The following is a 24406-nucleotide window of genomic DNA, read 5'->3' as shown; positions in this document are numbered from 1 at the left end:
CTTCGTGAGCAATGGAATGTAAGTGACTTCCATGAGGAAAAAGCATGATCAGAAAATGGCTGCTTGATGGACACCTGACTGATTCTGCTATCATTCTCTCCCACAACATCATAGAAGTCTCAATATAATTTCTATTGATGGTTGAACTCTAGTGGAACCCCTAGGCAGTGCACAATCATTCATAACTCAAGGGGATTTCATTGGGGACTCTGGTGAATACATACAAGCTCAGATTTCTGAATTCCTGTTTTGATTTCAACTCAGGATTTTGCCTGCCAATATGAGTTCTGTTAATCTCACAGACATAATTCAAACAGTTTTAGAAACTTTAGAGTGTTTTCTATCCAATACTAATAATAGTATGCAAATATTAGCAACTATGACTGAGGAGCAGGCCGTTTGATATAGGCACCTTTCATCCAAGCTACTCAATACTGCCCCTTCAGCCATAAGAAGTTAATTTGGCATTGGGAAAAACACGAGATGGACTGCTGCAAAAAAGTCCCGCTAAAGCTAAAGAACACTCCGTAATGTTCATAACCACATATACTTTGAACTCGCGAAAAGTGGGAGATGCGGTCAAGAAACACTGGCATATTTTATCATCGGACCCAGTTTTGCCGGCTGAATAAAAAATAAAAATAAAGACTTATTGTGTATAGGAGAGGACGCAATTTAGACGCTAAATTGTTCATGCCAACTACCAGCCACAAATTAAAATCAGCCAGGCCCTTTTACGCCCTCTTCCAAATGGTAGCTATAAACGCAGAGGATGCGCACAGTGCAACAATATGATGAAGTGTGAATATTTCTGCCACTTACGTACAGGAAAACGGTTCCAAATAAATGACATTATTACGTGTTCCACCACTGTAACAGTTCTCGTCCTCATCGTCTGAGGAGTAGCAAGGATCGGACCAATACGCAGCGTGGTAAGTGTCCATTTTTAGTTTATTAAAACTGAACACTGAAAAATACAAAATAACAAAGTGAATAATACCGAAAACCGAAACAGTCCTGAAATGTGAAACAAACACTACAACAGGAAACATAGAAAAACAACATAGAATGCCCACCCCAACTCACGCCCTGACCAAACTAAAATAAAGACATAAAAAAGGAACTAAGGTCAGAACGTGACAACCACCCATGTTATTTACATTATTAAATGTTCATGTGGGCTGTGCTATGTAGGTAAAACCTCTCGTCCTCTCAAACAGAGAATTAGTGAACATAAAAGTTAAATCAGGAGAAACGACAGGGATTATCCAGTCGCAGTACATTTTAATCACCTAAAGCATGACATTTCTACCTTTTAGATGTTGAGGCATCGAGAAAGTTAAGATATCATACAGGGGAGGTGGTATTATTAATAATACTCTGAGTAAAAGAGAATGTTTTTGGATTTTCCCCCTCCAGACATTATTTCCTAAAGGACTTAATGATGAAATGCCTATGTATGTTATGTTGTGAATTTGAACATGAATTATGTCCCTACTTAAGATTACTCTGATGTTTTTCGTACGATGTACCCAATGATACAACTTGCTATGTCCTCATTGTGGTTTTACAGACGTGTTGAATACGTCTTATTTACACACTTTATTTGAATATTTATGAAATGCATACTGTTATATTTGGTAGCACTTATTTGTTTTTCCTTCGCCTCCAACCCCTTTCGATGTGTGGAACGGATGTGGGTGGGGCTAGGTCTACATAAGAGTGCTAATTTAGAAAAACTCACAAAAGCACTGACGAAGGTCGTGAGGCTGATATGTAAACTCATTAAAGATTAATGATACTATCAAGAGCAGTGTGCGGTTTCCTTTTTCCTTCATCTTGTTCAACTTTTACCATGCAACTGCAATAAAGATTGCTCAGATGTGCGAGTGCCTTTTGAATTTTGAAGAACAAGAACGACAAAAATTGTATAAAACCAACAAAAAATTGGGTTGGGGCAAAATTATACTTCCACTGAAAAGGGCACTTTGGAGACTGAAAGGGCAAAGGGGCATGTGCTCTGCACAGGTAGAGCCATACCTGTTCACGTGCCTGTCAGCTAACAGCTCAATCCTATTGCTACATTTTCCCAGCCTCCTGGATTCCGGGCAACATCCACATGTTTTTGCACATTTCATTTCAAAGTAGTCATCAATTACTAAAGGTGTTAGGCCCCCAGGCATCTGTGAATGGTTTGTTTCCATTAGCACCTATCAATGACTGATTAACCTCTTTCATTATGCTGGTGTTATAACACAGGAATGGTTTTTGCTCTGTGCAACATGGTATATTTAGTTTGCATGTTATAGAATCAAAGGCCCTTGAGCACTCTAGATTCCTATAGTAATAAGGGTGAGAAAGCCAAGTACTGTAAGATGTACAATAACAGGGCTATTTCACATGACATGGTTCAAAGCCAAGATCATTAAATTAGGTCATAAACCTACCTTAAGAGGTGGTTGTGGTTGGAAGCAGGTGTTGGTACATAACCACTGTCTATAAGTCTGTACGTCTGTCTGTCTATACATTGGACTGCCTGTCTGTCTGTAATTTGCTAAATTGTAATTACTTGCTACCATGGCCTATTTATTGCCTTACCACCTCACGCCATTTGCACACACTGTATATAGACTTTATTTTTTTTTTCTATTGTGTTATTGACTGTACGCTTGTTTATTCCATGTGTAACTCTGTATTGTTGTTTGTGTCGCACTGCTTTTCTTTATCTTGGCCAGGTCACAGTTGTAAGTGAGAACTTGTTCTCAACTAGCCTACCTGGTTAAATAAAGGTAAATAAATAAAAATATATATATATTTCTCTCAGTCTAAACACATTTCTTTCATTTACAGATCAACAGACTATGGCTCCACCTATGAGAGGATGAATGACAAAGTGGGATCTAAGACGGTGCTGAGTTACCTGTATGTCTGTCCATCCAACAAGAGAAAGGTAAGACAAACTTCAAAAGAGTGATTTTCAATAACACAGTAATGACTAAGACTCAGAAGGACTTAATTACATTTAGTTGAGTTAAGTGGAACTGAATTGTTCATTGTCCATTCACTGCTGCCGCTATTTGTTCTTTCTGATCAAATCAAATGTTAACTCGAAGTGAAGGTTAGACGGTAGACTCAAATAAATATGGTTTGAATAAATATTTTCTTTCAAGCTTTTAAATGTTTTTGTAGTTCGTGAAATAACCAAAGTGTAATGACCATATTTAGCTTACATTGCCTTATACTGGCAGTTTGCCTGGACTTAGAAAATCAATTCAAGATTGTTACCAAGCAACACTTACTCACACTGTAGTTATAGCCTCAGAACATTTACCGCGACACAACACAGAGACCACAAAGACCCGTTAGAAAGACAAAACGTATTCAAGAAAGAATCTTGTTGGTTTGTAGATAAATGCTGAAGCAAAACTCATTATAAAAAGTAGGAGCATCTTCTCTGAGCAAAGTTTCATTTTACTTTGGGAAGCAGACCATCTATTCCACATTATAACACAGGTGTCTCAGTCTCCGCTGAAACCTTTATACGGGTCATGTTAAGGTCCCTCACTAGCAAACCGTCCATGAATAAACTTTTCTCTGTTGGTAATGTGAAGGGAAAAGGGACCCAGCTGGCTTCCTGGGCCTCCTGAAGAGAGTCAAATCAGTCCATAGATCTCTAGCGCTGACCCTGAAAATCCCTCCAGGGAAAGAGAGGGCTTGTGGGATACCGAGCTGATGGACTAAAACCGCGCCAGCCTTGGACTCAGTAATACCTCGGTCTGACCCTGTGACTATTTTCCCACTGGCTGGCCGGACTTAGCGATAGAGCCTATAGTCTAGTTGAAGGTAGAGTATGCCCACCAAGCACATTTCCCAGGTACAGGGATATAGGCTAACCAAGCCAAAGACACACGAGATACGTGGACAGGCAGCAGATTCGCTGCCAAGGGCCTTATCATCTCCTTTTTATGGTGATAGACTGAGGATCTTGGAGTTTTCTTCACCCAAGTTTGGGAATTACGTTGTAGTAGAAGCTGGCAACAAGATCCTATCATGTCCAGATGCCCACTATTGACCTCTGGCTTCCACCGATCCACAAGGCTCCTCACTTTATCTCTTATCTCATTATCGATGGATGAGCCCAACTCTCTACTGGATAAGATGGGCCATTTTCTCCTCATTGCATTCCAGTGGCCAAGCATAACATATGGGTGTATAGCATGAAAAACACGAAGAGGATTATCTCTATATCTGTTGAGATGAGGCAGTAATGACCTTTAAATCGTTGCGACAATATATTTGTGTATTTAATGCCTCAAGGGTGATTTTTCTCCCACGTGAATATAGCATGACAATTGTTTTTCTCACGACAAGATTCTGTTAAGGTCACCGACTATATTCTCCCATGATGTCTGAAGGAACAAATCCAGAGGCTTGACCTTTCTAAGAGCAGATAATAGATTTGAATGATGCTGCTGACATTTATCTTCAAGCTTTTAAAGACGACACGCATCATGAATTGTCCTTATGCATGTTCAGCCTTATTCCGAGGTCTTCTGCACGGTTTGACTCACAACCACTGCTAATGATGAAGAGTAGCATTCTAGACATATACATATAATTAATAGACATAGAATGAATAGACATTATATTTCTATGGTTGCAACTAGATTGATGTCCCAATTCATTGGAATTTAGCCTTTTTATACCTCACAGATAGGCCACAATTGATCTGTGTTTGACAAGATTAATCTGCCGTGAGAAATCCTCTCCTCCTCTCCTCCCCTTGTTTGTGGTCATCAGATGGCTCGAGTACCATCCAACAGCAGGCTGCAGCCCCTCAGACAACACAGCAATGGCTATGGCACTCCTCTCTTGACGATTAGCTCGGTTGCTGGACTCCCACCAACTAGCTGAACATCAGCAGATAACATGGAGGTTATCCCTCCAACCTGTATTGATCTAAGCTTTGTTACCAACCTCACTCCTCTTTGTTCACGGGTGATCAATTGCCAAGTGGATGCGGAGCAAAATCTTAATTACCCGGCGATGCGATGGTATATTTGATGATGTAAAAGTTATTCACGATGCTGTGGACTGTTACGTAAGCTCCCATTCTGGAACTTAGTGCCTGTTAAAACTGATTCAGGAACAGATGGACATGGCCAATATCCATATGAGCCACATAAACAATCTCTGAAAGGAATTTCATTAAATCTACTGAGAGATGGGTTACGAGAAGGCTTTTAGTCCGGTTATGGTATTTGTCCAATACATTTTTCTACATTTTGTAAGATAAATCATGTTTGAACAGGGTTTATTCTTGAATATGTCACATGGCAAATAATATTTACCGTGCAGGAAATTAAATCAGGCTGGTTAAAGATTCATCGTCTTTGGCAGTTAATACATTTCCAGACTTCTCCAATTCCTTTTACTCTCAACATACAAAGTGTAATATTACACCTACCAATATATGCAGCAGTGATATAGGGGATATACAGAGTACAGCTGTACCCACAGCTATACAACAAGCCCTCAATAGAGATAGGTCTTAATATGAAGTGTATTACAGTAAATATAAAGGAAGCCTGGTTGAAAAGCACTCGCCTAAATTATTATTAGAGAGCTGAGAAACGTTCAGTGTCTCCCTGTTCAGTGGTGAAGAAACATTGATCCACCCAGACCCTTCAAGGACTTCTAGCATTTCTACTTTCCCCTCTAAGTGGTGAGACAGAGAGAAAGGTTCTGACAGAAGATTAAAAAATGCAAGGTGAAATACAATTTCCACTCATAATAAATGCTGTCGATTAATGCAATATTATGAAAAATGATTAGACCTGACATTAGAAACTATTTAATTTCATGTGACAAGGCCCTAAGACACTGGGAGAAATAGACGGGGCCCTTCGCAGTCCCTCGTCCCTCAGTGAGGACAATGAATGGCAAAATTCGAAGGTCGGCGAACAACAATAAATTGAAGGAACATTAAAAAAAAAAAAAAAAACTGGCACAGGGTCCGCATCTGTTTTTTAACTTTAATGAAAAGCAATTTATCTAAATCACCACCAGGGAGATTCCTAGTTAAAACTGGGGAAAGAGGGGTGGGGAGGATTCCTAGTTAAGCTGGGGAAAGAGGGTGTTATTTTTGTCAGTGACAAATGCACTGCTGTTTTTTCCAATTCAAATCTGTTGCAGGGAAAGAAAACACAGCAGTTTGGGCTGTGACACTATCCAAGTCACGCTTTTCCCTTCTCCTTTTTCTGTCTGGGTTTAGTAGTTAATTATCATTAAAGACAGGTGTCAGGTTAATGTCTTATTGCTTTACATCGCAAAGAGAAAGCATATTTGAGCTATGTATGTCTTACTAATCAATATATCTATGGATTACTTTGAGAGAAAATATCCATGGTTCTATATATGGGAAATGCTTTTTAGGGATATTTCTGTGTTTTGAAAGTAATGAACTGTAATGCAAATGTATGCATTACTTCCCCCCACAGATAAATCATATTATACCAAGATATAGATACTAAACCAATGAGGTCAGATTTTGTTAAATTGTAGTTTTTCATATTATATATCATACAGGCTTCCAAACAAAGGGCTTTTGTCACGGATCCCAACGGATCCGTCATTACGCACACCTGATCCCTATTCCCATTTGATTAGTAATTGTATAAGTATACCCTTTGTTCACCATTGTCTTTGCCGGTTATTGTTACAATGTCCATTGGTGCGTGTGAGTACCTGTGCTGTGTGTTTTGGGCTTTCGTGCCCTTGTGGATTGCGCAGAGGATTACGGGTCTCGTCCCCTGTGTTAATCATTGCGCGCGTGTGTTATTAAATCAAGGTACTCCTCGCTCTTTTTGTTTGGGTTTCAACCCTGTGTTTTGTTTAGTGTTTGTTTGGTCTTCGTCCTCGTTTACACGGCACACCGTAATTTGGGCTTAATTAAAAAACCCTATTACACATTCCTGCGTCTGTCTCCCGAATCATTCATGCCAACGTGACAGCTTTATCAGAATCTTAGGTTTTATACTATGAACATCTACTCTAATTTACAGAATTATACTCAATATGTACTGTACATTTGTGATCCTATTATGATTTTAGTTTTACAGATCTTGCTCTGTCGTTCCTTTCTCAAGAGGCTCATTTCTAACAAATATGCAACAACACATTTACATTTTCTCTGCATTCAAGACGAAATGAATGTAGAGGCTGTATTATTCTTAGCATGGAAATACAATTCCTCCCGCTGTGGTAACATTGAGCATTCCACTAAGACATGATTATTAATTGCACAAATATGTGTTCTTTCTTATCACAGATTTAGATATTGTTCAAAACAAATTGCATTGCCTCGACTTGTAGTCATGCTTGGTAAACGGCAAGTTGTGGAGTTCTCTCTGGCTACACAGGTGTGTTACAGAATACCATAGCATAAGAGGATATTGATCAACAGTATATTCTTAAAACTTATCCTATTCTTTACCATAGCAACTTTTTGTTGTAGTTGTGTTGTGGCCCCTCGTGGTTGACTTATAGATCCACAGAGGTATTCTGAACCACCTCTATCTTATTAAAGGAAATATATCTGGAGAGGGGTGACTGGAAGCCAAAGTGCACCAAAGAACAGACCTGTGAGTGCACTGGAAGAGGCCAAAAAACCATGGCAACAGAGCGCGAGAGGCACATTTGTAAAATGAAGTTTAAAACAATGTGAAGTTGTTAGCGCTAGTAACAGCATGTTGCATACCAACCACTAGACCTGGAGTGCTGACATGGCTAAGTCTCTCTCTCTCTCTCTCTCTCTCTCTCTCTCTCTCTCTCTCTCTCTCTCTCTCTCTCTCTCTCTCTCTCTCAACTTCTGTCTCATTCTTTCTCTCTTCCAGATAATGGTGCTGACAGACCCTGAGTTTGAGAGCAGTGTGCTCATCAGCTCGGATGAAGGAGCGAGCTATCAGAAATACCGCCTCAGCTTCTACATTCTAAGCCTTCTGTTCCATCCAACACAGGAGGATTGGGCCTTAGCCTACAGCCACGACCAGAAGGTGAGCTCCATGTCGTTTTTTCTCCACAGTTGGTTGTTTGATACAGTATGCTTTGGATTTTGAACTGTGTTACACAGTTGGATAAAGCTCCAAGCTGGTGATGTTTAATTGGATATTCTTCTGCCGTGATTTAATGATTTATTTACCTTCTTGAAGTTTTGATTAGAATATCGATTATTGTTATCCATTTGATGATACTTTAGTTAGACGTTACCTTATTTAATTACCATGGCAACTTAGTTAGATGCAATGAACATGTTTGTGTTGTAACTACTATGGAACATTCTAATATTCATTAGAAGATGTCAGCACTATTGGCCTGCAAACCACATACAGTGACAATGCAGTCCTATACACCAGTGCTCTCATCTGTAACCTTCCCTGTACGGTGCTCTCATGTTGAGGAGAGCTCTGTACCCCCAATTCACACACAGGTCACACCCCATATAACCCCCTGTGAAGAAGAAGTACCATTATGGCCAATGAGTCTTCCCTGGCTACCAAGATGGCTATCACACAGGGGAGTCTGGTTGAGGTGGAGGAGGGAGAAGACTGAAACCTGGGTTGCTAACTGACCCCAATATCAGTCCTAAAAATGAAACCTGGACCGATCCAAAGGTTGTAATTTGCTAAGCTTTCGGTCTGTGATGGCCTTCGTTTTAGAATGTGGACTATACGAGTTTGTAACAGAACCTTTAGGGCTGTTTAATTTACACTATAAATGTTGATGAAATTTTGTTTGCATTAAAAGGATGGGCCTTTGTGGACATGGAACACTCCCAGAAGACATACCTTTGTGAACATTTACTTTTTTATATTCAAACAGCTCTGTCACAGGATTTGGCAGATCAACTTTTTGTTTTCAACGCACGTCAATCTTTATCTCTTTACTCAATGTCTGGAGTAAACTGTTCTATTTCGAGTTCTAGAACTCTGGATGACCTCTCTTGACTCTTATCTCAGAACGTGTGGGCAGTGTAAAGACATGATTACTATTGATGTAGCTGTTCCTCTCTCTCTCTCTCTGACTAAGGGCGCTACAATTAGAGTGTCTGTGACACGTGTCAAAAAAGTATGAGGGTGGAAAGCACTTAAACAACTCAACATAATACAGAACTTTTTTTCTTCTTGTTCCTCTGGGGCTTTTCAACTGTTCAAGTCTCCTAATTGACTTCCGTATTCGAGCTGCTTGTCTTATACATCTTTTGACAAGAACCTGTCATGCTAGACAACGTCAGGCCCAAGTTTTTTTGTGCAGTTCAGAACACCCTACCTGCCGTTAGATTCAAAGTGAGAAAGCAAAGATGATATTTTTCTGAATGTATTTATAGTCAGATGTTTTGGGTTGGGGGGGGTTGGGAAGCTAGTGGTGGAAGTCTCAAGGGAGAAGTGAAGACTAACCTTTTAAAAAACTCAAGTCCCCTCGATTGAAGTTATTTTCCATTCTTAACATATTGCATGTCGGCTCACACACCTCGTTGGACCTGCGAGACAAGGCCTTGGGTCCCTAATGTATTGTGTAAAGGATATGTTCATCAAAACGTTAACTTTGTGGGACCGTTGAGTTCAAGTATTCAGTACACATTGCAATTACTGTGGTCACCTGGGGATATGTCGTTTTGGTTTCATTATGTAGTTAGAAGTGTTAATGAGCAGATAATTTACCTCAGAAAAAGCTGCTAGTGTAGATAAAATGACATTTGCACAGACAGACATAAAAGATTGATTGTGAAAAAAAGATTCCGTTCATGTCCATTTATCTATTGCCAGTCTATGACGAAGCCTAACAATATCTAGCCTGTTTAAAGATAAACGTCTTGTTAATCCATACGCTGTGTCAGATTTCAAAAAGGCTTTACGGCAAAAGCAAACCATACTATTATCCGAGGATAGCACCCTATCAAACAAACACAGACAATCATATTTCATCCCGCCAGGCGCGACAAAAAACTCAGAAATAATGATATAATTCATGCCTTACCTTTGAAGATCTTCTTTTGTTGGCACTCCAATATGTCCCATAAACATCATAAATGGTCCTTTTGTTCGATTAATTCCGTCGTTATATCTCCAAAATGTCCATTTATTTGGCGCGTTTGATCCAGAAAAACACCGGTTCCAACTCTCGCAACATGACTACAAAATATCTAATAAGTTACCTGTAATCTTTGTCCAAACATTTCAAACAACTTTCCTAATACAACTTTAGGTATTTCTTTAACGAAAATAATCGATAAAATTGAAGACGGGATAAACTGCGTTCAATAGCGGATAAAAACAAAGTGGAGCGAGCTTTCAGGTCACGCGCCCCAACCACAACAGTACACTTCATTCGACCCTCGTTCTGAACTGCCATACTTCTTCATTTCTCAAAGGAAAAACATCAACCAATTTCTAAAGACTGTTGACATCCAGTGGAAGCGATAGGAACTGCAAGCAAGTGCCTTAGAAATCTAGATCCCCATAGAAGTCTCATTGAAAAGAGTGACCTCAAAAAAAAAATCCTGGTTGGTTTGTCCTCGGGGTTTCGCCTGCCAAATAAGTTATGGTATACTCACAGACATCATTCAAACAGTTTTAGAAACTTCAGAGTGTTTTCCATCCAAATCTACTAATAATATGCATATCCTAGCTTCTGGGCCTGAGTATCAGGCGGTTTACTTTGGGTACGCTTTTCATCTGGAAGTGAAAATACCGCCCCCTAGCCTAGAGAGGTTAAACCTATGTATAACACTTCTATCTTTCATCAATGTTTATGATGAGTATTTCTGTAATTTGATTTGGCTCTCTGCAATTTCACCCAATGTTATTTGAGACAATGCATTACTGAACATAACGCACCAATTTAAACTGAGGTTTTTGGACATAAAGTGGGAATTTATTGAACAAAACGAAAATGTATTGTGTAACATGGAGTCCTGGGAGTGCCACCAGATGAAGATCATCATAGGCTAGTGATTAATTTAATGATACCCTTATTCAGGTTTCTGGTGTTCAAATCATTTAGTTTTGTGTATGTCAAGAGGAGAACCCCAGGTGGCTGACATAACTTTGTTTTTCCCAAATAATGTTCCTGTCAGCCCCCTGTCAGACTCACAATGTCAGATGAAGAACGTCAGTCTACCGCATTCTGTACAACAACCAAATCATGCTGCTCTTAGATAGTTGACATGTTGGAGATGTATTTATTCACACTTCATTTCAAGCTTTGAAAAAAGTGAGCAAAAACTTTCCACTTCAGATGTATCAACAGAAACAAGTCACATTTCTTCACACGGTCAAACGAGTTCACAGTATCCAACGTTCCAAGATAAAAAAGAATAATAACAAATGAATTTGGATCACCTGCATACACCATTTGCAGCCTAGTCACCCGGCACCACAATTACATTGCAGGCAACCCAACACAACGCCTAAGCCCCGTTTGAAGCGAACGTCAACACTCATTATGTGGTTATTTGTAATTCCTACCACTGGGGGAAACAATCAGTATAGCCAGATACACTAACGCTTTATTCTAGCGGTGCTATCTCAGGTTTATTTGTGACTTCTCCAGTCTCTGACTCACTTGCCCTATAGTGCGTAAAGGGATTTGATTGGCCCCTTGTCTGCATTAGGTTTGTTGCCTGTTACAGATAGCAGGATTAGTGTCATTAGTCAAGTGGGGGAAGGATGGCTTAAAGCCCAAAAGATTATAATACAATAGACTATAACTTAATGATGTTGTGGAGTGGCTTCTTCCTGCTGAGGGTAAAGCTGGAGAAGGTGTTGTAGAGGGGGGTCTTCCTGGTCAGGATAAAGCTGGACAAGGTGTTGTGGAGGGGGGTCTTCCTGCTGAGGGTAAAGCTGGACAAGGTGTTGTAGAGGGGGGTCTTCCTGGTCAGGATAAAGCTGGACAAGGTGTTGTAGAGGGGGGTCTTCCTGCTCAGGATAAAGCTGGACAAGGTGTTGTGGAGGGGGGTCTTCCTGCTCAGGATAAAGCTGGACAAGGTGTTGTGTAGGGGGGTCTTCCTGCTCAGGATAAAGCTGGACAAGGTGTTGTGGAGGGGGGTCTTCCTGCTCAGGATAAAGCTGGACAAGGTGTTGTGTAGGGGGGTCTTCCTGCTCAGGATAAAGCTGGACAAGGTGTTGTGGAGGGGGGTTTTCCTGCTCAGGATAAAGCTGGACAAGGTGTTGTAGAGGGGGGTCTTCCTGCTCAGGATAAAGCTGGACAAGGTGTTGTGGAGGGGGGTTTTCCTGCTCAGGATAAAGCTGGACAAGGTGTTGTGGAGGGGGGTTTTCCTGCTGAGGATAAAGCTGGACAAGGTGTTGTGGAGGGGGGTTTTCCTGCTCAGGATAAAGCTGGACAAGGTGTTGTGTAGGGGGGTCTTCCTGCTCAGGATAAAGCTGGACAAGGTGTTGTGTAGGGGGGTCTTCCTGCTGAGGATAAAGCTGGACAAGGTGTTGTGGAGGGGGGTTTTCCTGCTCAGGATAAAGCTGGAGAAGGTGTTTTGCAGGGTGGTCTTCCTGCTGAGGATAAAGCCGGAGAAGGTGTTGTGGAGTGGGGGTCTTCCTGCTGAGGGTAAAGCTGGAGAAGGTGTTGTGGAGGGGGGTATTCCTGGTGAGGATAAATCTGGAGAAGGTGTTGTGGAGGGGGGTCTTCCTGGTGAGGATACATCTGGAGGTGTTTTTTTAGAGGATGTATACATTGTCACAATAGCAGATGGATGGAGGTGTGCTGTTAAAGAGAGAAAGGAGTGAGAAGACCATGTGCCAACAACAAGGAAACAGATTATAGCGTGTGTGAGAAACACTACTTTTTGTCATTTCTAGGCCTTTCTTGCCATACACCTGTGTTCCTTTGGTGATATGGTGGTGTGACATCCTTTTGGTTTCTCATCATGTGCGGGCCTCTTCATATTGAGTTTAAAGCCCCAGTTGATGGACTGCCTCTTCAATTCATACCACAGATTGTAACCACCATGTAACCAACCATTAACCATTTCGTTATGAGTTTTCATGTGTGCTTGAGGTTATTGTCTTGCTGGAGATCCACTTGCGGCCAAGTTTCAGCCTCCAGGCAGAGGCAAACATGTTTTTTGCTAAAATGTCTTGTTACTGGGTAAAGTTCATGATGCGCTGACCTTAACAAGAACACCAGGACCAGTGGAAGACAAATATCCCCATAACGTCAAAGATCCACCACCATATTTTACAGTCGGTATGGGGTTCTTCTCTTCATATGCATCGTTCTTTAGACACCAAACCCACTACTTGTGTACATGGCCAAAGACCTTCTTTTCATCTTATCCAACAAATGTAAATGCCTAGAGATTGCTAAATGGAATTGGCACCTGAATTGGAACCTGTGCTACGGTCAGATGACATGAAAAATTTAGCTCATTAGCCATGCACACCATATCATTTACCTTTTTTTGTTTTTTGTTGCATTGATCAGTATTTTTATTATTTGTTTAATACAGTATTTTTGATCATCTTTATCAAGGGTGTCAAATATGTTGTACCTGACTGTAAGTGGGTATGACATCCTTTTGTCTTTTTAGGATGGGCAGCTTCTGTATTGCATCCCAAGCCCCAGTTGCAAGGCTAAGGCAGGCTACCTTCATACAGATACTGGGTTATTGGGTATTGGGTTATGTCTTATGAGTAGCCCTCCTTGCCCTTGGTGAAGACCACACGTCCACAGGGTGTATTTAGAATTCCTATCCACTCACCTGGAGGCTTTGATATTTCAGCGGCATCATAACCTTTATGTGGGGGGGCTGTCAGTTTATTGGTATTCGTCTGTCAAGTCATGTGGGGGTGTACGGTGTGTGTGTAGAAGGGTGTGTGTGTGTGTGTGACAGGGAGTGGGAGAGAAGATGATGAATTAAAGTTTGTTTACCTGTTTTGAATATTCTCACTTCTTTCTCTCAGTTTACCCTCCAAACCCCCAACTATCTGAGATCTCTTTGACACTGGGTCAAAATCACTTATTTTTAATGAAGCATATTGGCCCATATTACAGTGACAGTGAGGGAGAAAACACGGTTTGCATACATCCCTTCCCTGCACTTGCACTGATGGTGATCTGACACTTTATTACACTTCTCCCACTCCCTCTCTTGTTTCTCCGTCCCTGCCTTTTGATTCCCCCTCTTCTCCTGCATCACAGACAGAAGTCAGAGTGTGTATCTCGGTCAGGGACAAGGCTGACATTTACCTTTGCAAATAAGATCAGCTGGGTATCAGTGCAAGAGCTGCCAACCTTCCATCATTATTCTGTGGGGAAGAAGTAATAGTCGACGTGATGGATTCTGCCTCTTGCTGAACCTTGCCTCTTAACTACAGTCCAACAGCCTCGTTCTGTGGCCGGCTCCACTTTCATGTTACTAACATGACCCGCTCTGCATTTTTTTCTTGTTTATCAGTATGATAAAGTCTCCATCTGAGGGAGAGCAATAGTGAAAGGGGCGGCCATTTTGAAATCATTAGTGTTTATGGTCATTTGAAGCTGCCAGCCAGCAGTATTGGTTTCCTCATCATCTGTTAGAAATAGGGGATTATCAAAGCAGCTTCCTCTTTCAGTGGACTGCCGATCTGGACTGGAGTTGGTCTATACTGGAGTTGGTCTATACTGGAGTTGGTCTATACTGGAGTTGGTCTATACTGGAGTTGGTCTATACTGGAGTTGGTCTATACTGGAGTTGGGATATACTGGAGTTGGGATATACTGGAATTGAACTATACTGAAGTTGGACTACACAGGAGTTGGATTACACAGGAGTTGGATTATACTTGTGTTGGACTATACTGGAGTTGGACAATACTGGAGTTGGACAATGCTGGAGTTGGACAATGCTGGAGTTGGACAATGCTGGAGTTGGACAATGCTGGAGTTGGACTATGCTGGAGTTGGACTATGCTGGAGTTGGACTATGCTGGAGTTGGACTATGCTGGAGTTGGACTTTGCTCGAGTTGGTCGATACTCGAGTTGGTCGATACTCGAGTTGGTCGATACTCGAGTTGAATTATACTGGAGCTGGTCTGTACTGGAGTACTATAATGGAGTTGGACTATACTAAGGTTGGTCTATACTGGAGGACTATAATGGAGTTGAATTATACTGGGGTTGGACTACACTGGAGTTGGTCTATACTGGAGTTGGACTATACTGGAGATGGTCTATACTGGAGTTGGGCTATACTGGAGATGGTCTATACTGGAGTTGGTCTATACTGGAGTGGGACTATACTGGAGTTGGTCTATACTGGAGTTGGACTATACTTTGTCGATACAGAATACTATACTTTGTCGCAGTAGTGCAGGGTTGGTCTGTGCTAAAACTTCCAATCAGATACCAAATCTGGGCGATTCTGCATCATGTATTGTAGATTTGGACAGCAAGACAAATTGAACCAGCAAAGGTGTATTCTACATTATTGATTTTACTTTTCCAGAGCGTCAATTCCCGTATATCTAACCCGTAGTGTTATACTACACACCTGGGAGTAATTATCTACCTTTCCCTTGACATTAATAACCAAACACAAACAAATGCCAGGAGAATACTTTTTCATTTGCATTTTCATTTGCTCTCCGCTGCAATTCCTTTCCCACATATATTCCACTTAGACATACATTCAGTGCCAGTTTTATTTGGATGGGAAACCTTTGATGCCCTTGAGGTTTAGAACTTATTTGTTTAATGTGGCCCGGAGATTGGCTCTTTAAGACAACATTAGTATTGTACTAATTGGAGTGTGAAATTATATGGAGTCGTCATTGCACAATATGCCATTGCACAAAGAGTGCGGAGGGAGGATCAAAGATCTATAGTTCAAAAGTGCTGCGTTCATCAGAAAAAACCTTGATGTAATTTCCCATCCACCTCCCCCCAGCTCTAGTCGTATCCCCCGTCCACTCCCCCACATATTCCCTAATTATCGTAATTTGCCCAGAAGCCTATAAATCGTGAACAGTAGTGAAACTAAGTGTCTCATCATTATGCGGTCCTCTCTCAGAGAAAATCTACCATATGTCCTGAGGAGTAGTGGCACAATATTGTTTCCGTAAGCTTCTTATGAAAAAATTATCATTAATTACGTCCTTGTGTCATTTTGTTGTCTTTGGTATAATGTGGTAAGTTGAATATCTCTACCGGTTGACTAATGGTAATGGATGACTGAAGTTGACAGGGCCCATTTTGGGTTGTGGTATAATGCTGTTAGTTCATTCCCTATGTGTTAGGAAATCCCATTGGAGGTTAATGGCAAGATGGTTGTCACGTTAGCAACTGCATGTGCATTCCTAACATGCATGTTGGGGTTTTAATATGTTCATCGTGCCACCATGGAGATATAAACCAGAACGTCTATATATACAAATATATAGTCCCAAGCTTATTGTAAAGTGGAACTCCCCATAAGGTGAAACAGTGTCACAGTTCACCCAGCACATTTGTTATTGCTTTTGTTTAGTTGAAGTAACAGAGGAGAGGAACATCCAGCATCGCAGTAAAAATCAATCAAAGTACATACTCTGCTGTTATATTGTGCGTACAATGATGTCAGAAAAAAAAAAAAAAGTATTTGTTGCTTGAATTAACTTTGATGTTGTTATATACAATGTTTGTTTCCATGCTCAATACAATACTAAACATAAGAGCACATGGAATATGCCATAATGAAAGGGTGATATATATAGTATTTTGTACGACAGACTACTACTAAACAATAGGTTTGTATCTAAATTTGGAATGACGTAACTGCCATCTCCATTTGCAACATTACAAATGGTACAGCCTACTTTGTAGTGTACTAGTTTGTGTGATGCAGGTAATTGTTGGAAGCAAATATCCTCTGAAACCCAATAGGAAACGACATGTTGTTCAACTGTACCGTACCCTAACTTAGAGAGCAAGGTGACCTGGAAGTATAAGAAAAGCGATTTTTAAGAAACATCAGGGAGCATTTTGGATGGAGAGCAAATTAAAGTCAAGGGGGCTGAATAATGAAAGAGGGAACAGCCTGAAATGTACATTGTACCTTTTGTCTCTCATCCTGAGTAGGGTGATAGATGGACCCCTATCCTCCCTTCCCCCCTCCTATCATCCTCTCTCTGTTATTCAGATAAAGTCATGAACAGGAGTTGAGTGCGGCCCAGAGCAAACCATACACTTCAAGGTCATGTGAAAAAGTCTGGAGGATAGTTTGGCTTCTCCTGGTTTCACAGAGATCGTACTGAACAGGAGTGGCCCACATCTGGACAAACCCATCATCAGTCTGTCAGGGTCTTAGGATTTGGAGGTATAATCAGTCTGGAGAGAGAGGCATGCTGGGAAATTTGAAAATAACAGTCTGATTGTTGAGGAAAATGGGCACAACTTTTGTGGCAGAACTAAGTTGTGTAAATGGAGAAGGCTCAGGGAGAGGTAAAATGTTGCTAATCGCTAAGGTGTTATATCATCAACACAACATATGTGGTCGTTCTCTTGACACTTTCTACCTCAGTAACCTTGTCGATTAGGTTTCTCCAACATTTGTTGCTTGCCATTGTTTTTGCTTTTCAGAACACTCAGGCCACAAAAAAATGTTGGCGAATGTTGGCTGTTGGCGCTTAGCTGAATGGATAGTTTTTCTCCATTCCCTTCTCCCAGGGGGGCAGCTACCAAAAAACTAATCAGGAAATGGTAGGAATCAGCCTTGTTGAGCGTGCCACACAATCCCTCCAGTCCTTCTATAAGCAAGCATTGCTTGACTTAATCCGCCCTAATGATGCAAATGTATACCATTAATTATTTTCTATACAGAATCGTATCGCCACTAAACGTTAGCCCAAATGCAACGGGGGACATCTGTCTCAATAACGTATGCAGAGGGAGAAAATAAATTTTAAAACTGTTTATTTCTGTCTTCATTTGAATTGAATTGACTGTTTGAAAATGGATAAAAGGTATATTCTGTGGTAATAGTAAAATGTGGGATATTGCCTTTCTATGGATGGGTTTCAGCTGTCATAGGAGGAGTCTCCTTCAGATAAGCTGGTTTAAATCAATCCTTGTCTAATAGGAGTCAGTGAATTTATAAATCCCAGAGTGCTTTGGCTTACAGGATCATCTCTTGTCATTGTAATCCGCGGCTGACACCTTTCTGCTGCTCAATACTGATTCTTCATTCTAAAACCTCCCGTTTCTGACATCGACAAGACTTAAATAGATGTACTGCAATACAGAGGGAGCAGTAAACCATTTTTCTGATTAAAGAGCTTGTGTTGTGTTAGCAGAAGCAACAACATCTGCCCCGTTTGTGTGTTCCCAGACCTGTAACCAGGTAGTAAAAGTTTAGTATCCAACTGTGGTTGTATTATATAATGCGGTGCAGACCCTGCAATGGAACACACTGTATGACAAAATGGCTGCCTTATGTCAGCAGTTTCACTCCTCCTCATAAATTGATCCCGGAAGGTGATGTTGATTTTGAGCCAAAATGGCCTCCACAGTCTCCAACACTGCAGTGCATAGGCCCACCAGCAAGGTGCTGTGGAGTCAGACCCCAAAATGGTTCCTCCACAATAAAAACACACTCCTGTCTATTCATTTACTAACAGTATGTGCTGATCTAAATCCAAAATGGCCTCCACCACCACCGCAGTGTCTCCCCTCCCCCACCCACCTTAGATCTGGATGAGACCCTTCAAGGTATTGCTGGTCCACAGACAACATTTCTGCTCCTTCTCCTCCTCCACTGTGGTGCATTTCTCAGCTCGATGCCCCTCCATTTGTCAGCTGAAGCTGCAACAGTTCGGCTCCCGTTGCGGTTCAATGGAACTAGCAGGTTCTCTCAGGACACCTTTAATGGACTTTAATTTGAAACACACTGTCATGACAATTACAATGCAGACCTCCATATTGCCTTTAAAAATGGACTAATAAGCTCCCATATTGCCTTTAACAATGGACTAATAAGTGCCCGTATTGCCTTGAACAATGGACTAATAAGCACCCATATTTCCTTTAGCAGTGGACTAATAAGCACCCATATTTCCTTTAGCAGTGGACTAATAGTGCCATTTTCTCTACCTTTACCTCATAGCACTTCACAGCGCAATTATGCCTAATTGGATAACAATGCAGACATACCGAGCCTAAGTACTTCGTTGGGTATTATTAATTAGCATTGTGAATCACCACATGTTTTTTCACAGTCTAGACATGCAAAAGTAATATACTTACTTACACATCCCCACACATTATTCAAACACAACATGAACCTTTTTAAAATCTCATTACACTACACATAAAAAAGGTAGATGGGTTTCTAGGTGTAGGTTGTTGTTGACGAGTTTGCAGAGTGAATACAACCAAGCGGAATAGATGACTGAGCTCAACAGCCATCATTACTCCCCACCAGAGATTACACATTTGGTGACATTGTAAACGGAAAGCAGTTGCAGTGCAGTTTCAACTGCTGCTATCATTTGTTATTTAACTGCGGTAGTGCAGATGTGTGCCCTATTAACTTATCTGCGCTACGGATTCCTTGTACGGATCATTTTCCTAAACAACCACTGAATTGCAGGTTGCAAAATATTACAAAAAATATTTATAATCATGCAATCACAAGTGAAATATACCAAAACACAGCTTAGCTTGTTGTTAATCCACCTATCGTGTCAGATTTTGAAAATATGCTTTACAGAGAAAGAAATCCAAGCTTTTGTGAGTGTATCAATCAATGCTAGAACAGCTAGCCCCAAATTAGCATGGTCAGAAAAGCAATAAAATTAATCGCTTACCTTTGATAATCTCCGGATGTTTGCACTCACGAGACTCCCAGTTACTCAATAAATGTTATTTTTGTTCGATAAATATTACTTTTATAACAAAGAAACGCCATTTGCGTTGCGCGTTATGTTCAGAAAACTACAGCCTCGTTCCGGTCCTGAAAGCCAGAAGAAAATTCCCAAACGTATCAGATTCAAAAATATTACTAAAAATATTTATAATCATGCAATCACAAGTGAAATATACCAAAACACAGCTTAGCTTGTTGTTAATCCACCTATCGTGTCAGATTTTGAAAATATGCTTTGCAACGAAAGCAATCTAAGCTTTTGTGAGTGTATCAATCAATGCTAGAACAGTTAGCCTTATATTAGCTTGGTTAGCTTGGTCACGAAAGTCAGAAAAGCAATAAAATTAATCGCTTACCTTTGATAATCTTTGGATGTTTGCACTCACGAGACTCCCAGTTACACAACAAATGTTATTTTTGTTCGATAAATATTACTTTTATAACAAAAAAACGCCATTTGGGTTGCACGTTATGTTCAGAAAACCAAAGCCTCGTTTCGTTCAATGAAAATTCCAAAAAGTATCCGTAATGGTCGTAGAAACATGTCAAATGTTTTTTATAATCAATTCTCAGGTTGTTTTTAACAAACATAATCGATAATATTTCAACCAGACCGTAACCTACTCAATAAGAGAGAAAAAGCAAATGGGGAGCTACCCTCTCGCTCGCAGGAACTAATCTGAAGACACCTGACTACTTTTGAAAAATCTCGCTCATTTTTTAAAATAAAAGCCTGAAACTATGTCTAATGCCTGGTCACAGCCTGAGGAAGCCATTGGAAAAGGAATCTGGTTGATACCCCTTTAAATGGAAGAAAGACGGGCCAGGAAACACAGATTGTATTTTATTTTTTAAATCACTTCCGGGTTAGATTTCCTCAGGTTTTCGCCTGCAGAATCAGTTTTGTTATACTCACAGACAATATTTTGACAGTTTTGGAAACTTTGGAGTGTTTTCTATCCTAATCTGTAAATGATATGCATATTCTTCGATCTGGACCTGAGAAATAGTCCGTTTACCTTGGGAACGTTATTTTAAAAAAAATAAAATACAAATCTGACCCCTAGCGTCAAGAGGTGATCCATTGAGGGACGGTGGTGGGAAATATGTCACCACAATGCGAGAGGGAATTGGTATTGGTTTATAGGAAAGTGGTCTCCATTAGTGTATGAAGTTCATCTCATGAGATAATTGTTTTATTTGGCAAGTGTAAACTACTAGCAACATGAGATTTTCACCTTACATGTTTAGCGATACGGTATGCTATATGAGAATACATGCTGTTGCCATCGTTGCGTGATTCATTTTTATGTGTCATCAAACTCTGAAGATTATTACTTTCTAGGTTAATTAATGCCGTGCTGTAATATGTATTACAGGTCTATAAGTCTGTAAGACTGGGATTTAAACATTATGCAACTGATTTTGACACATCAGCCTACCACAATATTCTTACTGCAGTGACAGCATGGCACCTAACAAACTTAATGGACATCCATACAGTATCATCAGGTCTAATTCCATTTCCAGTATTGTTCATCAATTTCGAACGTAACTGTCAAATTAACTACATCATTCTCTGGAGTTCATTGCAGAGTGTCAGCTCTACTGTACAGTATAAGGACATAGTATCCATCCCAAAAGGCACCCTATTCCTTATGAAGCTCTGGTCAAAAGTAGTGCACTATATAGGGAATAGGGTGCTATTTGGGACTGAATACAGTCTTGTTTCTATAGAACATACAAGGGAGGGGTGACAAGTGATGCAGTAGATTGTGCTCCGGATCAGAGACCTCTTATTCCCCAACACCCAGGCAGTTCAAACAATCCAGATGGTTCATTTGCATACACTTTCACATTCCCCTCCATAGGATCGTCTCCAGCACCGCCACGTTGCATTCTCCTGGCTCCATGAATTCCAGAAAAAATTGTCCCATCACCTCCTCTTCCGCTCTAGTCAGAGCCAAGGCACTGTCAACCGGTGCGGTTTGATTTAGAGTACTGTACATAAATGCTTAAGGAATTCATAGGAGGCTTAATTAGGTGTTGTAAAAGTGACTTATAGTAATTGTTCAGGACACGGGATCTATAATACGCCATTACTATTTCCATAACTCCACATGTCCTATTTCAGTTGGGAGTAGATTCTGCCATTATGTATTAGGGTGCTATTGTGATAAAGGACCAATCCAGTCAAAAACGTGATTTATCTGTGTTTTATATATACAGTATGTCCACGATATTGAATAATACTGTGAAATTGTGAAAATTATGATAATGTACATTCAAATTAAGAGCTGTTTCAATAGATTTCCTGAAACGTAAGCCTGTTGTGGTGGAATGGAGTTTTGGCCTTCCTGGTGACATTGAGATAAAATGGCGGCATTGGACCTTTAATGAATGAGGACGTTTTGGTGGCGAAAGAGAGGTCAGTTGTGATATCTAGCTTCCAGGGATCAGATGAAAGAAAGCAGTAGGACAGATAATAAGAACCTCAGAGAACCTTTCAGTGACTGCAGTCTTGTTTTTCCTACATATCTTTGACCACTGGAGCAAGAACATTAGTGAAAAAAATATTTAAGTTTAATAACAAAAGTTTAATGAAACCCAAAAACAACTGAAGTATGTAGCCTAAAGTACGGCACCAACAAACTTAACAATCTGAAACTATTGGCTTGAAATCCAATTTTAGATCCTTCTATCATTGATCTCCTACTCTATGAAGTTAATCAAATAAGTACAGTTGATTGTTGCCCTGTAGCATATGTGACCAACCGGCTCGATTCGGTCTTATGTAGACCGATTTATTTGAATTTGTGTTTTTTACATTGCGTAAAAGTAGAGACTCAGAGATAGAAAATGGTATATCATAGACTACAGAGGAACATTGGGAAAGTAATTCTGCTTTGAAAGGTGATAAACTTGTAACCTCACTTTTGAGAAAATGGCCCTTGAATCGTTTTGTACCTACTGGAGAGTTTGTCTACACCCATTCAGCACTGTTCACACCCTTTTAAGCTTTAGCCCCAACCATCTCTTTAAGGATTCACATGTGAGGCTGTGTGCTAAACAACGAAAGATTTCTAGACTAAAGGCTGGTTTATATAACAGGTGTGTTTGTAAATTTAATCTGGAGTGCCTGAGTGTGCTCTGGGCGTTCGTAAACTCAGAGTGTTGTCAGATTGTCCGTTCGTAAATTCAGAGTGTTTCACTCTCGGAGAGCACACTGGACACTCTGGCTGAAAAGTAGGGTTGATCCAAGAGTTCTGACCTAACAACAGCGGTCAATCATCCAAGCTAACTGGCTAACGTTGGCTAGCTTGCTAGCTACTTCCAGACACAAATGAGAGAACAGCTCACTCTGACCATTTTACTCACCCTAGGAAAGCTGGTTAGGCTGTTTTTATGTTATCCAGAGTTTTGGTGACTGCAACTGTGCTGCTGTAAACAAGAAACATTTTTTGCCAATGTTTACTGACACCAGCCATATTCAACGAGTGTTGAGTGTTCGTAAATTTGTCAGTTATTCTGCGCTCTGGAACACACAGATGAGAGTGCTCTGAAATCGGAGTAGATAGCCAGAGCGAATTTATCAGCTACATCTATCAACAGTTGTCGCAGTGACACCATAAACATTCTATTGAAATAGTTACTTGCATAGTGGAGTCTTTTGTTTAGACATGTAGCTAGCTAGCTAAACAATTAACCATAATCCCAACTCATAACATTACTACCCTGCATGAATCTGCAGCTAGCTAACCAACGAGGTTCAATGTTAGCTAGCTAACATTCGGCTATAACTAGCAATGCAAATGGCTCTGAGATACAAATAATATTACTAGACAGATCATACACATCATACAGATCATACACATTAGCTAGCTAGCTAACAGTACACTTTAACTTGAAATGAAAACGACTTGCTGACAAAATTTGAAATGTGTAATATCTGAAAATGTAGCTAGCTACACTCTCTTACCTGTGTACATGGATTGACGCTTCTCCCTCTGTCACGGTTGCTATGGTTGCCCTTAGTTTGAAGATGTAATCCGGAGGCTTCTGTGTTCTCTTTTCGACTCTGTCTGCATATTTGCAATCAAACGCCAGAATTTCTCCATTTCCTTAGCTATCAAAGTCTAATTCCACTGATTTCAAAACTCGGTCCTCTAGAAAGTGGAGAGCAGCACTTAAGCAGTTCTACTATGTGATATCTTTCAAAAAAGCCACATTAGAAAGGATTACCTACACATACTGGCGAGCTCATATTATAGGCAGAAGCCTGCTACAAGGACAGACCAATTCAAACTCATCTCTCTGCATGTCCAGTCCATTCATTATCTCAGCTAATCATGGCTAGCGGGAAGGTTGCTGACTTTTTCCATGGCTAAACCAACTTGGCTTGTAATTTTTTTTCCTCTGGTTGCACAGAAATTTGGTAAAACGTATTTACATTAACAAGACCCAGACTGTTGTCAAATGATGCCACTCTGTTTCCTCTGTCAATCAGGATCCAGACA

General features: G+C 40.5%; 1 protein-coding gene across 2 annotated transcripts in view; it reads left to right on the top strand.

Moving 5' to 3' along the window:
* Window positions 1-24406, top strand: part of LOC139567736 (VPS10 domain-containing receptor SorCS3-like) — a 228387-nt gene that overhangs the window by 137769 nt on the left and 66212 nt on the right. For both annotated transcript variants that reach the window (XM_071389195.1, XM_071389194.1), the window contains exons 3-4: window positions 2851-2950; window positions 7896-8054. In XM_071389195.1, the coding sequence (XP_071245296.1) occupies window positions 2851-2950; window positions 7896-8054 (259 nt within the window). The remainder of the gene's footprint in view (window positions 1-2850; window positions 2951-7895; window positions 8055-24406) is intronic.

Source organism: Salvelinus alpinus, chromosome 2 (assembly GCF_045679555.1).
Source record: "Salvelinus alpinus chromosome 2, SLU_Salpinus.1, whole genome shotgun sequence".
Lineage (NCBI taxonomy): Eukaryota > Metazoa > Chordata > Actinopteri > Salmoniformes > Salmonidae > Salvelinus > Salvelinus alpinus.
The sequence above is the reverse complement of the archived record's forward strand: the minus strand, read 5'-3'. Positions and strand labels throughout refer to the sequence as shown.